A 14,353-nucleotide genomic window follows, 5' to 3' on the forward strand; every position below is an offset into this window, starting at 1 on the left:
CTCATTCTTCCCAGATATGGAAAACACAGTTACCTGTCCGAAGCATAACACGGAGTTGCTGCCAGCCACAGAAGGATGGTTGCCACGGGCTCCAAGAACTGCTTCCTCGGTCCCAGACATGTTGATTCCAGGTGACCTCTATAAAAAGAGAAAATTTAAAAAGATCTCAAAGAATGCTGAAGGTAAAAAGCAAGAGCCTCCACACAAAATCAGACTAAAGCATCCAAATGTAGTATCCTACAAGTCGATTTACTTAACACTTAATGTGGGTTTTGTTTTGTTTTTTTTAGATTTTACTTATTTATTTGACAGAGACAGAGAAACAGTGAGAGAGGGAACACAAGCAGGGGGAATGGGAGAGGAAGAAGCAAGCTTCCCTCTGAGCAGGACCCCAATGTGGGACTCGAACCCAGGAACCTGGGATCATGACCTGAGCCACGAAGGCAGATGCTTAACAACTGAGCCACTCAGGCACCCCAATGCTTTTCTTGTAAGCACTGCCCCAATCAAGGACTAAGTTCCTCAGTGCTTAGCGATCATCCAACATGGCACTAAAAATCCTTCTATCTTTCTGTTAAAATTCTGGCTAGGGTTGGGGTGCCTGGCTGGCTGAGTCCGCAGAGCATGCGACTCTTGATCTCAGGGTCATGAGTTCAAGTTCCACATTGGGCAAGGAGCCTACTTAGAAAAACAAACCATAAAATGTTCATTAGGTGTTATTTAAGGTGATTTTTTAATTATAACGCCTTATAATTGCAATGTTTATAATTGAAAAAGTCAAAATTACAAAAACACTCCAAGGGAGAGTAATCAATCAACTCATTACTACCTCATATATGAACAACATGATTCTGGCTTCAGTGGGGTCAAAAAGAGAAGTATAAGCCAGGGGTGCCTAGGTGGCTCAGTCATTAAGCAACTGCCTAACTCAGGTCAGCTCAGGTCATGATCTCAGTATCCTGGGATCAAGCCCCATACTGGGCTCCCTGCTCAGTAAGGAAGCTGCTTCTCCCTCTCCCTCTGACTTTCCCTGTGCTTGTGTTCTCTCTCTTTCTCTCTCTCTCAAATAAATAAATTAAATATATATTTTTTTAAAGTAAAAGCCACAATAACTCACCTGCTTTCCAGGAGCTGGTAGGAGACTAAAAGGAAAGTTAAAGAGCAAGAGATGGCAGTGTGGATGGCCCTAATATTCAGGAAGAATAAAGCATTAGACCAGTTAGGTCTTTTGCAGCATCAGCATCACCTGGGAACTTATTAGAAATGCAAATCGCCAGGTCCTACCCTAGACCTCCTGGATCAGAAACTAAAGGCAAAGCTGAGGAGTTAGTGCTTGCCCAAGTCCACCACGTGATTCTGACCCCGCCTCAAGTTTGGGAGCCAGTGCATTAGACTGAGACTATGCAAATGTACAGTCCATTAGTAAACAGAATTACCCTCAGAAGCAGCATTTGCCACTGGCTGACCCACTACCTGACTATCCCTACACCTGTCTCAGATCAGATGGATTCAGTGCTGGGCCCCAGCCTTTCTGTCCCTTTCCAGAGTTCAAGACATGGAAGCGAGGACATGGTGGGTCCTCCGGTGTGAAATTCCGGATTTCCTGGCTCTTCCAGTAGAAGCCATGATCAACTGTGCTAACAGCACAGGAGCCAAAAAATCTGCAGATGATCTTGGCGAGGGGGATCAGGGGCTGAACAGGCTTCCTGCTGCTGGTGGGGGTGACATGGTGACCACCACAGTGAAGGAAGGCAAACCAGAGCTCAGAAAGAAGGTATATCCAGCAGGTAACTGGACAACGGAAGTCCCTACTGGTGAGAAGCTGGTGTGTTTCTCTCTTTGGAAGATAACATGGGGGTCACAGAAAACAGTAAAGGCAAAATGAAAGGTCTGCTTTCACAGGACCAGTTGCAAAGGAGTGCGCACACGTGCGGCCCGGGACTGCAGCCGCTGGGGGTAGCACTGCAGGATTCTTTGGTGTTCACAAAAAATGAAAATTTATTTGCTCCCAATAGTTGCCTTCCTGTTCTTTACTACAGGTCACCTTTCTTGACACCACCTGACCCTTGCCTCCTTTAGTAAAATGAAATTGCTTGGTGCAAACTGGCTGTGGGTATGTGCAGAATAAACAGTACTTGACAAAAAGAAAAAAAAAAGTGTTGTGCCTCAGCACACTAGTATGCTGTAGTCTTCAGGTTATTTGCTGACAGTAAAACTACAAATCTAGGAATGCCCGGTGGCAGAACATTCCCCACCACACCACAATACAGCGTTTGGGGGCTCAAGTTCCAAAGGTCGGTTTCTGGCAAATACCCAGTAGGTGCTTGACCAAGGGAAAAATCCTACATCTCTCTAAATTATGTCCTCTCATCTAGAAAACGGACATAGTAATAATACCTGCATTTCCTACGGGTTCTGTCGAGATTACCACGATACTGCATGAAAACTGCATTAGAATAGTGCACACAGGAAGTATTGAAAGGTTAGCTATTGCTAAGTGCGTCTTACCTTTCTTACTGTAGTATGACGAAAATGCAAAAAATCATTTAAATGATCACAAAACATTACATTTCAACTAAGAACAATTAACTATTTCTAACCTGGCACTAAGAAAGTAGAAGAGTGACATATACTAGGTTAATTAATAATTAGTGTCTAAAATTGTTACAACAGGGCCATCTGCCTGGCTCAGTCAGAAGAGCATGTGACTCTTGATCTCAGGGTGGTGAGTTCAAGCCCCAGCCCCAGATTGGGGGTAGAGATTATTTAAATAAATAAATAAACTTCTAAAAAAATTGTTAAAACAGAATCACTGTATTATACACCTGAAATTAATATTACACTGTATGTTAACTAACTATATTTAAATAAAAACTTGAAAAAAAAAAGAAACACTTCACACATACTGGGATAGCTACAGTAAAAAAGAATAACCAACATTAGCAAGGATGTGGAGAAACCGGAACATACACAGACACACACACAATCTGTTAAAACAGGTTGGGTGCCCGGCTGGCTCAGCCAGTAGAACACTCAACTCTTGATCTCAGGTTGTGAGTTTGAATCCCACGCTGGGCACAGGGATTACTTAAAAAACAAAAAACAAAAACAAAAAAAACCTTAAAATTGTTGCAATAAGAAATAGTGGAATAAGGACCATATTTAGAACACAACTATGGGGTCCCTGGGTGGCTCAGTCATTACGCATCTGCCTTTAATAAAAAGAAAAAAAATTGAAGACCTATTATATAAAGCAGAGGTCTGCAAACCTTCTCTTTAAAGTGCCAGATAGTATTTTAGGTTTTGCAGACTATATGGTCTCTGTCACACCTATGTAACTCTGGCATTTTAGTGTGGAAGCAGCCACAGATGATATGTAAACAAATGGGTGTGGTTGTGTCCCAGTAAAACTTTATCACAAAAAGAAGTGGCAGATTTGGTCCACAGGCCACAGTGTACCAACCCCTGCTATAAAGCACACTTTGAACGTTAGAGTCAGATGTGGTTCAATATCACCCTCCATCCAATACGTTAAGTTGGACAATTACTCAAACTTTCTGTGTTTCAATTTCCTCATCTGTAAAGGGGAATATTATTAAAATCAACCTTATAAATGTATCATATTAAAATGATGGGATAAGAGACGCTGGGTGGCTCAGGCAGTTAAGTGCTGGTCTTTGGCTCAGGTCGCGATCCTGGAGTCCCAGATCAACCACCGCTGGGCTTCCTGCTCAGCCGGGAGTCTGTTTCCCTCTCTTCCTCTGCTCCTCCCCCAGCTCGGGTTCGTTCTCACTCACTCCCTCTCTCAAATAAATAAATCTTTAAAAAATAAAATGTGATAATAACAGCACCCAGCAGAAATCATCACTAGATACAAGAAAGTTGTAGGGGAGATTTATAAAGTCTCAAATGAGCACCTGTCCACTTATTTGTTAAAAAAAACAAAGGGAAATACACTGGGAATATACCCAAAGCCACTGAGCTACACACTTAAAAATGGTTAAAAATATGGGGCGCCTGGGTGGCTCAATCGTTAAGAGTCTGCCTTCAGCTCTGGTGGTAATTGGGATCGAGCCCCACATCTGGCTCCCTGCTCAGTGGGAAGCCTGCTTCTACCTCTCCCACTCCCCCTGCTTGTGTTCCTGCTCTCACTGTCTTTCTGTCAAATAAATAAATAAAATATTAAAAAAAAAAAGGTTAAAAATTTGTTATGTATATTTTGCCACAATAAAAAAAAAGGAGGTAAAATAACACAATGAAGGTTTATGTTCCTTCAGGTACCCAGTCTGGTGGCCCTGCCCAACTGGTGGCTGTGTCATCTAAGCACATGTGACCTCCAAGGTCATCACTGCAAGGGAAGAAAGAGTTGTTAAAGTCACACGGGTTCATAGCTGCCTTAGGCCAGAAGCGATATGCATCACTTCTGGTCACAGTTCACTGGACAGAACTTGTCACAAGGCTCCCACTTAATGGCAGTGGAGGCTAGAAGTATAAGAAAGCATTTGGTGAGTACTGTCTCTTTCATCTGCTTTCCCCACTCCAGTGTGAGCCCTTAGAAGGCAGGAGATTCTTGATTCTTCTTGGCCCCTCAGTGAGCAGCATGGTAACCTGTTCCCCCTAAGGGGTCAGGAAGGGAAGCATTCATTGGGTGAGTGATTAAGTGAATGAATGGATGGATGGATGGATGATGAAGTACATAGTGTAGGATACAGAGACAAAGTATATTTTTTAATTCCTTAGAAACTGATTTTATAAGGCAAGAGTTATATTTCTCACACTTCAAAAGCAACTTGCTATTTTTCTAAACAATATCTTAGAAGAGTCAACCTTTTATCACAGAAAAGGACAATTTCATCTCTGCCCACAAAGTAAAACATGGAATCATTTTTTTTTCCCCTGCCAGTTACTATTTGAGAAAAAGCTGACTGCCTTCCTTTCTAAAACTGTCTACAATCATTTTCCCATTATAAAATTACAACATCTTTATTATAGAAAGCTTTACACATATATCAAAAAATATGGAAGGAAGTAAAATTTGACTGGATCACCACCAACAACAGAAAACTCTTTTTCCTGTATGTGATCAAGTTCATGTATGTTTTGTGTGTGTGTGTGTATGTGCACACTTGCTAAACAAAAATCTGGAGTCTTCCACATTTATCAGGCATATCTTATGCAGCACCTCAAATCTTCTTGGCCTTGCCGATATCTGAGGCCCTTGACTACTTTTTCTACCCCAGTTGCCATGAGATAGACCAAATACGCATTGAGTTCTAACTGAATGCACAGAGGCACGACCACCAGTCCCTCACCTCCTGCTCATGCCATTTGCCTCTCACTCCCTCCCGGGGCTCCCCTCTCACCTTGAAGGTGTGATAACCTGTGGGACCCACCTGATGCCCACACATGCACAACCTGGAAATCTGAGGGAGGGAATACAGCATGCGGCAAACCTTTTACCGATGAGATACAGAAGCTGAGGGTTAAATTCTTCTCCCTCCTTTCTTTGGTGGGAAGCCCCCAGGGGGCTGTCCTGGGATACAGACTTCATACATGCTTCTGAGAGACAGCATTAAGAGATCAAGCAGTCAGTTGTACTTGTTAATCAAGGGGTGGCCAGCTTGGAAATGTCCCCTTGAAATGACTTAATCTTCCTTCTCTCCTCAATCTCCCTTTCCTCACTTCTGCTTCCTGAAGAAATCATAGCACATAAGGTTTTGCCTCAAGTCTAGATTCTGGGGTTCCCAGGTATAGAGATACCATGGACACTCTGCTAACTATCCCTTCAGCTCTTACCACAATCGTGCACCTAGGCCTAACTGCCAAATGCCAACATTTGTATCTCTTTATCTGAGGGCCTTTTTTGGCATCCAGGGCCCATTTTGTGCCTGTTCATGGTACACTGGAAGCACCAGAGAACCGATGCCCTTGGGAGCAGCCCTCCACTACTGACTGATGGGAGCTGGTGTTTAAAGACCCTAGATCTCTTACCCACTTTGTGAGATAACACTGAGCTGTGAGTTCTACATTGGCTTGAGTTTCCCAGTGAAATTAGGTTTGGTTGCCCACTAGTGGTAACTGGCGTGGCCATGCACCTCACCCTCTGATAAATGCCCTTTCTTTCCTGTCTCACTCCCCTCACCTCTACCGCACATCCTGGGCTCTTCTCTCAGATAAGCTACGTATGTTTGAAGAAAAATATAGGGGAAGCAAAAGATACCTTTACAATGGAGAAATCTAGTAGATGCTACTTAATCAGGTAATCAAACATAATGTCGCCAGTGATAGTCCCATCATAAGCTCCCTGATGGATATACTAAAAAGGTCACAACGTCACTTAAGGAGTATTTCTACCAATTTAATCATGACTCTAATCAAGAGGAAATAATTAGACAAGTTGAAACCTCTAACATTTGGATTCACACCATGTCAATGTCTTAAAAAGGAAAACAAAGGAGGGTATGTGCTTTGGTGAGTGCTGTGAAGTGTGTAAACCTGGTGACTCACAGACCTGTACCCCTGGGGCTAATAATACATTATATCTTTATAAAAAAAATTTTTTAATTACTTAAAAAATAAATAAATAAAACAAAGCAAAATATAGAATAAAATAAAACAAAGCAAATGAACTCTTCTAGATCAAGAGATTAAAGACACACAACACACAACAACTACAACTACATTGTGGTTCTTTGAAAGGATTTTAGATCGGGGAAAAAAAACTGTAAAGGATAGTCTAGAGGGGATTCGGATGATGGACTGCATATTATTCAAATGCATTGCACTGTTGTTAAATTTGCATCAGAGTTATGTAAGAGGATGATCTTGTCCTTAGGAGATATATGATGAAGTAGTGGAGTGAATTGCCATGTTTTCTGCAACTTACTCTCAAATCAATCAACTAATAAAATGTGTGTGTGCACACACATGCACAAAGAGGAGGAGAGGAAGATAAAGTAACAAATTTATGAATCTAAGTGAAGGATATGCAGGCAATCCTTGTATAACTTTTCTGAAAGCTTCAAATGTTTCAAAATAAAATGTTAGGAAAGACTTTCTGCACAGCCACAGTTAGGGCAGCTATATAAATCCAAATATCCCAATACAACCAATGCAGACCAAAAAGAAGAACAAATAAAACCACAAATATCCTGTATCTTCTAATATAATGAGAAGACTGAAAATACTACTAGCTTCAAATTGCCTGAAATTAGAAAAAATAAACACCAACTTCTGGTGGAGATATTTCTCAAATGCACATCTTAACTCTTCAAAGAGAGGAAGGAGGGACATGGATGGGAAGAGAAATGCACAGGAGAGAGAGGAGGATAGAGAGCCAAAGATGGAACTAAAATTGCTTCCAGAAGATAACCTACACGAAGAATGAAGATACTGACAGAGTTCTGGTAGGTCAGAGCAGTCCATGAAAAAAAGCATATACACTACTCAAGGAGGCAATCTTGGAAAGCCCGTATTTCCGGGGAGAAGAGGGCAAAAAAGAATGAGGTGCCTTTTGAAATGACACTGTGAAGAACAGAGAGGGCAGAGTATAGATCCTACAAGACAAGAGAAAATTCAAAATCAGAGGACATATAACCATGTCCCTTTTTTGGCTTTTTTGCCTTCTAATAAAGAAACCATACTCACTACACTTCCAAAAGAATAGGAACTGTTCTTGAACTAGGAATTGATAAACCATCTATCAATCCTGTTCACAAAATACAAAATTAAAGACAAAAAAGAGTCAATGAACTTAAAGATGGTGCCATAGAAATTATATAATCTGAAAAGGAGAAAAAGACAAACTGAAAATAATGAGAGTCTCAAGGTCCTGTAGAATAATATAAAAACAGCTAATACAAATATAATTGAAGTCCCAAAAAAAGAGGTTAAAGCCAATGGAAAACAAAACAGTACCAAAAAAAATTAATGACTTGGAATTTCCTAAATTGGGTGACAGGCATAAATTTATAGATTTAAGGTTAGAAAACCTCAAGAAGAATAAAAACAAAGAAAATCACACCTAGACACACTGTAGGCAAACTGCTGAAAAAAATAAATAAAGAGAAAATCTGGGAAGCAGTCAAAGAAAAATGGCCCATTATATACAAAATAACAATAAAAATGATGACTCCATCTTACATTAGAGTTAAAAAGGCATAATTAGGAATAAATTTAATGAAAGATATATAAGATCTTCCCACTAAAAACTACAAACAGATATGAAGTTGAGAGGCAACGTGGGGAGTTTGGGGGATAGGAAAGGAATAAATGAAACAAGATGGGATCAGGAGGGAAACAAACCATAAGAGACTCTTAATCTCACAAAACAAACTGAGGGTTGGTGGAGGGAGGGAGAGGGTGGTGGGATTATGGACATTGGGGAAGATATGTGCTACGGTGAGTGCTGTGAAGTTTGTAAACCTGACAATTCACAGACCTGTACCCCTAAGGCTAATAATACACTATATGTCAATAAAAAAATAAAAAATTGTTTAAAAAAAAAACTACAAACAGTCTTAAAGAAATAAAGACCTAGCAAAAAGGGGGCACCTGGGTGGCTCAGGGGGTTAAAGCTCCCAGGGTCCTGGGATCAATCCCCACATAGGGCTCTCTGTTCTTCAGGGAGACTGCTTCCCCCTCTCTCTCTCTGCCTGTCTCTCTGCCTACTTGTGATCTCTGTCAAATAAATAAATAAAATCTTTAAAAAAGAAAAGAAAAGAAAAAGACCGCAAAGGGAGATATATCATGTTCATAGGTTTCGATAATCAATACCATTAAGATGTTAATTTTTCCCAAGTTGACCTAAAGATTAAATGTCACCCCAGTCATAATCCTAAAAGACTTTTTTTTTTAAAGATTTTATTTATTTATTTGACAGACAGAGATCACAAGCAGGCAGAGAGGCAGGCAGAGAGAGGAGAAAGCAGGCTCCCCTTGGAGCAGAGACCCCGATGTGGGGCTCGATCCCAGACCCCAGGATCATGACCCTAGCCGAAGGCAGAGGTTTTAACCCACTGAGCCACCCAGGTGCCCCCTAAAAGACTTTTTTATAGACATTGATAAAATGGTTCTAATATTTATATGGAAAATGCAAAGGAACTAGACTGTCCAAATCAATCTTGAAAAACAACAAAGTTGAAAGACCATCAACAAAGTTGATGTCACACAGTCAAACTCATGGCTCACTATAAAGCTACAATAATTAAAAGAGAAGTAATTAAAACTGACATAAGAATTGATCAGTCGTGGGGTGCCTGGGCGGCTCAGTTGGTTTTTGGCTCAGGTCATGGTCTCAGGGTCAAGGTCTCTGGGTTGTGGGATCAAGCCCTGCCTTGAGCTCCATGCTCAACGGGGAGTCTGCTAGAGATTCTCTCCCTTTCCCTCTGCCCCTCCCCCTACTCTTGCACACACTCTCTCTCTAAAATAAACAAATAAATCTTAAATTAAAACAAAAAATCAGTAGAACACACAAAAAAAGCCCAGAAACCAACCACCATTTATACAGTCATCTGAATGGCAATCTGAATTGCTAAGGTACAAATGTAATGCAATGACATTTTCAACAAATGGTGGTGGGATAACTGGATCTCCATATGGAGAAAAAATTTTATATTTTCCACAAAATATTTTTCACACAATTCACAAAGAATAGAGATGGGTCATAGGCCTAAATATAAAAGCTACAATGATAAAATTTCTAGAAGAAAATATAGAACTGTATCTTCACATCCTAAAGGTAGTCAAAATTTCTTAGACAAGACCCAGAAAGTAGTAACAATTAAAAAAAAAATGATAAATATGACTAAACCAAAATGTAATACTTTGCTTACCAAAGAGCACTCTGAAAATGATTAGGCAACCACAAAAGACTGATATCTAGAACATAAAAAAGATATAACTCCTGCAACTCAATAATAGAGACAAATAACCCAACTTTAAGTGGTCAAAAATCTGAGCAAGTACTTAGAGGAAGATACACAAATGTGAACAAGCCTAGGAAAGTGTTCCAAAATCATTAGTAATCAAGGACTAAAATTAAAACCATAATGACATACCCCTCCATACCCTCCAGAATGGCTAAAAATAAAAACTACAGCGCCAAAAGTTGGCAAGGAAGTGAAGCAACTAGAATTCTCATACACAGCTGGCTGGAAAAAGAATGAAAAAACTATTCAGCTGTAAGCACGTTACCCTCCATGAAAAAAGACTAATGACTTGGGTTCAGAGAGTAGAACAGCAGGCCACAGAGGATTATCCCCAGGCCTTGAACCCTAATGGCTCTTTTTATATTCTGGAGGTCAGTCTTTTGTTAGGTAGGTGTCTTGGTGATTGCCTATTCATTTTCTTAGAGTTGTCTTTGATGAGAAGTTTTGAATTTGTTGTTATCACATTTTTTAAGTGGGTATTGCTTTCTAAGTCTTGTCTAAGAAAGCTCTGCACACCCTCAGATGTGTCATGAAGCTATCCTTTTAGATTTTCTTCTAGAAGAATTATGTTTTATAATTTTGGAAATTAAACTGATAATTTCTTTAGAAATTAAACATGCATCTGCCATATGACCCAAGAATTATTCTGATAGGTATTGTCTTAGAGAAATAAAATCATATAACCAAGAAAAGATTTGTGGGATGGAGACACCTGGGTAGCTCAGTCAGTTAAGCTCCGACTCTTGATCTTGGCTCAGGCCACCATCTCAGGGTTGTGAGACTGAGCCCCACGCTGGGATCCACATTGGGCTCTGCGCTGGGTATGGAGCCTGCTTAAGATTCTCTCTCTCCCATCTCCCTTGCCCCTCCACCACCCTCTCAAAAAAAAAAAAAAAAAGAAAGAAAGAAAGAAAAGAAAAAAGATGTGTGGGATGGAAAGGTAAAGAGATTGAACCAGGACAGGGTCTATGAGCGAGAAATGGATGATTTTGAGATATATTAAGAAGGTCAATGAGATTTGTAAAAATGTTTTTATTCTGATCTACTTCCTTCTCACCTAAAAGCATTTCTAATTATAAGTGGAGAGAAGAAGGAAGGAATAAGGAATGAGGCATGTTACATAAGGAAATTTTCCTCTTTTGTCGGACCTTTTCTCATATGTATTAAAGAAAGGACAGGGGGCACCTTGGTGGCTCAGTTGTCTAAGCGTCTGCCTTCGGCTCAGGTCATGATCCCAGGGTACTGGGACATACCCCAGCATCAGGCTCTCTGCTCAGTGGATTGCCTGCTTCTCTCTCTACCACTCCCCCTCCTCTCCATGAAATTTAAAAAAAAATCTTAAAAAAAAAAAAAAAGACAAGATAGGCAGGGCATAGAGGGTAATATTAGTCACCTTAAAAAGTTTGAAACATTAGTTTATAAACCTTGGGACAGCAATGGAAATTTTAAGCTGAGAATGATGAGATTATATTCAGTCATCAGAAGGCTCTTTGTCAACAGTGAATGAGGGAGGGATAAGTTAGGAATCTGTTCCAACAGTCCAGAGAGAAACTGATAAAGGAAGATCATGGCCATGTCAAGAAAGAATGGACTCTGGATATGTATTACAGGGGGCAGAACTGGCAACTCAGTGACAGCAAGGATCTGATTGCAAGGATAAAGAACAGCAGGATTAGAGACCAAGTTTTTTTTTCTTTTATTTTCAGGTATGTACATGCTGCTGTAACATTTTGTGAAACTTCAAATGTCATCTTCTCTTTGAAGCCTTATGCAGGTTACACTCTAAACAGAATCAATCCTATGTTCTCTAGCATTTTAGACATACATCAAAACACACATTCCAAAAAAAAAGGCACATACTACACTCTAATCCACACTCAGGCATTCAAGAACAGAAAGGCCATATACTAATTACTGAATCTCCAGCACTTAACATAGTCCTGACCCAGCACTAGAGCATTTTACTTTTATTTTAGCTTCTCTTCACTTTAAAACTGCCAGTATGGTATTAAAAACGAATGCCTTGAGTGGAAAAATGTTAGAAGTTATAGAGATAGAAGAATATCCACACTAGGCTTTCTGTCCTTGAATAATTACATTGGTTATACAGTCAATTCTCATTCATGGTAGTTCTATGAAGTCATCGTGAACACTGAATTATCAAATACTGAACCATTTGCTCCGAGGAGAAACACAGGGTTAGGTCCTTGTAAGCCTCTGGTCACATTTTCTTAAACTAGTCAATATAGAATCTTGTTTTATGTGTGTTTCTACTGAAAGATACCTCACTCAATATATATTAACTTACTAATACTGACCTCACAGCCAGAAGCATGTAACTCATACCTGAACAATACTTATCTAAAAGAAGCTTTCTTTTCTCTGTAAGAGACATCACAGCCTTCTTGGACTTGTAATGCTAGACAGCACTTCGGCCACATGCTTGGAAGCCATTCCAAACTGCGAAATCACTAACAAAAAGTACAAAAATGAGAAAAATGTGACACTAAATATATCTCAAAACACTATGAGTGTTGATTTAGGGGTTACAAAAATTTATGGGTAGGTACGTCCCAAATAAAGACTCTATGAATAGGGGCACCTAGGTGGCTCAGCGGGTTAAGCCTCTACATTCGGCTTAGGTCAGGATCCTGGGATCGATCCCCACATCACACTCTCTGCTCAGTGGGGAGCCTGCTTCCCCCTCTGTCTCTGCCTGCCTCTCTGCCTACTTGTGATCTCTGTCAAATAAATGAATAAAATCTCTGAAAAAAAAAAAAGAGAGTCTATGAATAACGAGGATCAACTACAGGTTTTTTTTGTTTGGTTTTGAGATAAAACCGCTCTCCCATAGTTCTATCAGCTACCTTTTTCATTCACTCATCTACCTACACCCAGTTTGTATCACAAGATCATGGCACACATCATGCAGCAACACAAATATTTCTCTGCTAGTTACCACTACAATTAGCGGTTTAAGAGAGGACTTTAAAAGATAACTTTCCCTAAAAGATACCAGACCTGAGGCCACTAAAATACCTGAGCCAGTCCCAGAGTTAAACGCTGGCTTAGGAGAATTACATTTAAAAACGTGCCTCAGACTGTGAGTTCTGTGGAGGAATAGACCTTAATAGGTCTAGGAAGCCGAAAGTAGAAACAACCCAAATGTTCATCAACTAATGTAGAAACAAAATGTGGTATATCCGTACAAGGGATTATTAATATTATTCAGCCATAAAAAGGAGTGAAGTATTGACAATGCTTCAATAGGCATGAACCTTGAAAACGTTACGCTTGGTGAAAATGTGCCCAACACACAAAAACTGTAGGATTCCATTTATGCGAAATATCTAGAATTGGCAAATTCAGAGGCAAAAAACAGATTAGCGGGGTGGGGATGGGGGCAAATGAGAAGTGCCTGCTAAGGAGTTGTGGGTTTCTGTTCAGGGTGATAAAAATGTTATGGGACTAGATAATGGTGATGGTTGCACAACCTTGTGAATATACTAAGCCCACGGAACTGTTTAAATGGATGAATTTAATCGTATATGAATTGCATCTCAATAAAAAAAAAAAAAAAAAGCCTAAGAAGGCTAACTATGCGGCAAAACACCAATGTCAGATTCCTTTAGATGAGTAATTCCTTCCCAACTGCGGCCACTCCTCTGGACCCCGCCTAGCTATGGACACAAACTTCGGCACCCTTCACTCCTGTCAACAGGCAGCATTGGGGAGGTCTCACGCCCGTGCATGGGACCGCCACAATTAACAATACGCCGCCTGCACCCCGTCGTGGGGTCTCGGGGTGTTGGTCCAAGTCTCCTGAACCCCTGTCCCTCCTAACCAAACTCTCAGTTAAGCCCTGACCCTGAGCTCCTACTGTTCTAACTAGTACAGGCCCCGGTCTCAGGACCACGCTGCTGGAGCCCTCAGGACGACCTCAACCGCCTCCCCAATCGATCTACTCAGAATCTGCGCCGCCCACGCTCCACAACCCCGGGCCGGAACCACCCCAATTGGACCGTCCTCCCTCCCTTCCTCTCCACTTACGCGCCTCAGGAAGCGCGCGGTGCACGCAGGGAGCTCGGTCTAGGCTAAATGCAAGAAGGGAGTTTAGATAGAGCCGCGCAGAGGAGCCTGGGAAAGAACTGCAAGAGAACTCTGGGAAGAAGGTCCAAATCGAGTACGAGACCGGGGCGGGCTGGGAGGACAGGAGGAGGAGCTAAAAATTAAGTCAAGGGAGACGAGCCGCAAGGCAATCTGCTGAAAGCCGTAGAGCAACCTGGCAGCGCGACGCTGACTACGACGTGCCAAGGCCAATTTCTCTGAGTCACTCCTACTGCCTCCATCTCCCCCAAACTCCCTTTACTTTTGCTGCCGCCAGGTCTCTGCTGCCCCCTGGCGGACTCGGCAAGCTAACGAGG

At 41.1% G+C, this 14,353-nt stretch overlaps 1 protein-coding gene across 5 annotated transcripts in view; it reads right to left on the minus strand.

Moving 5' to 3' along the window:
* RAD52 (RAD52 homolog, DNA repair protein) overlaps positions 1 to 14,085 on the minus strand; it is a 36,284-nt gene extending 22,199 nt beyond the window's left edge. For 3 of the 5 annotated variants that reach the window (XM_013046421.2, XM_013046420.2, XM_013046418.2), the window contains exons 1-3: positions 13,980 to 14,084; positions 12,276 to 12,400; positions 34 to 138 (exon numbers count right to left, since the gene is read on the minus strand). In XM_013046421.2, the coding sequence (XP_012901875.1) occupies positions 34 to 120 (87 nt within the window). In that variant the 5' untranslated portion in view covers positions 121 to 138; positions 12,276 to 12,400; positions 13,980 to 14,084. Of the gene's footprint in view, positions 1 to 33; positions 139 to 12,275; positions 12,401 to 13,979 lie in introns of all 5 variants that reach the window. The other 2 variants (XM_013046422.2, XM_013046419.2) reach the window with 2 other exon arrangements.
* Between the last annotated feature and the right edge of the window lie 268 nt (positions 14,086 to 14,353).

The sequence above is a fragment of the Mustela putorius genome, unplaced genomic scaffold (assembly GCF_011764305.1).
Source record: "Mustela putorius furo isolate JIRA1106 unplaced genomic scaffold, ASM1176430v1.1 tig00003988_pilon_pilon_pilon, whole genome shotgun sequence".
NCBI lineage: Eukaryota > Metazoa > Chordata > Mammalia > Carnivora > Mustelidae > Mustela > Mustela putorius.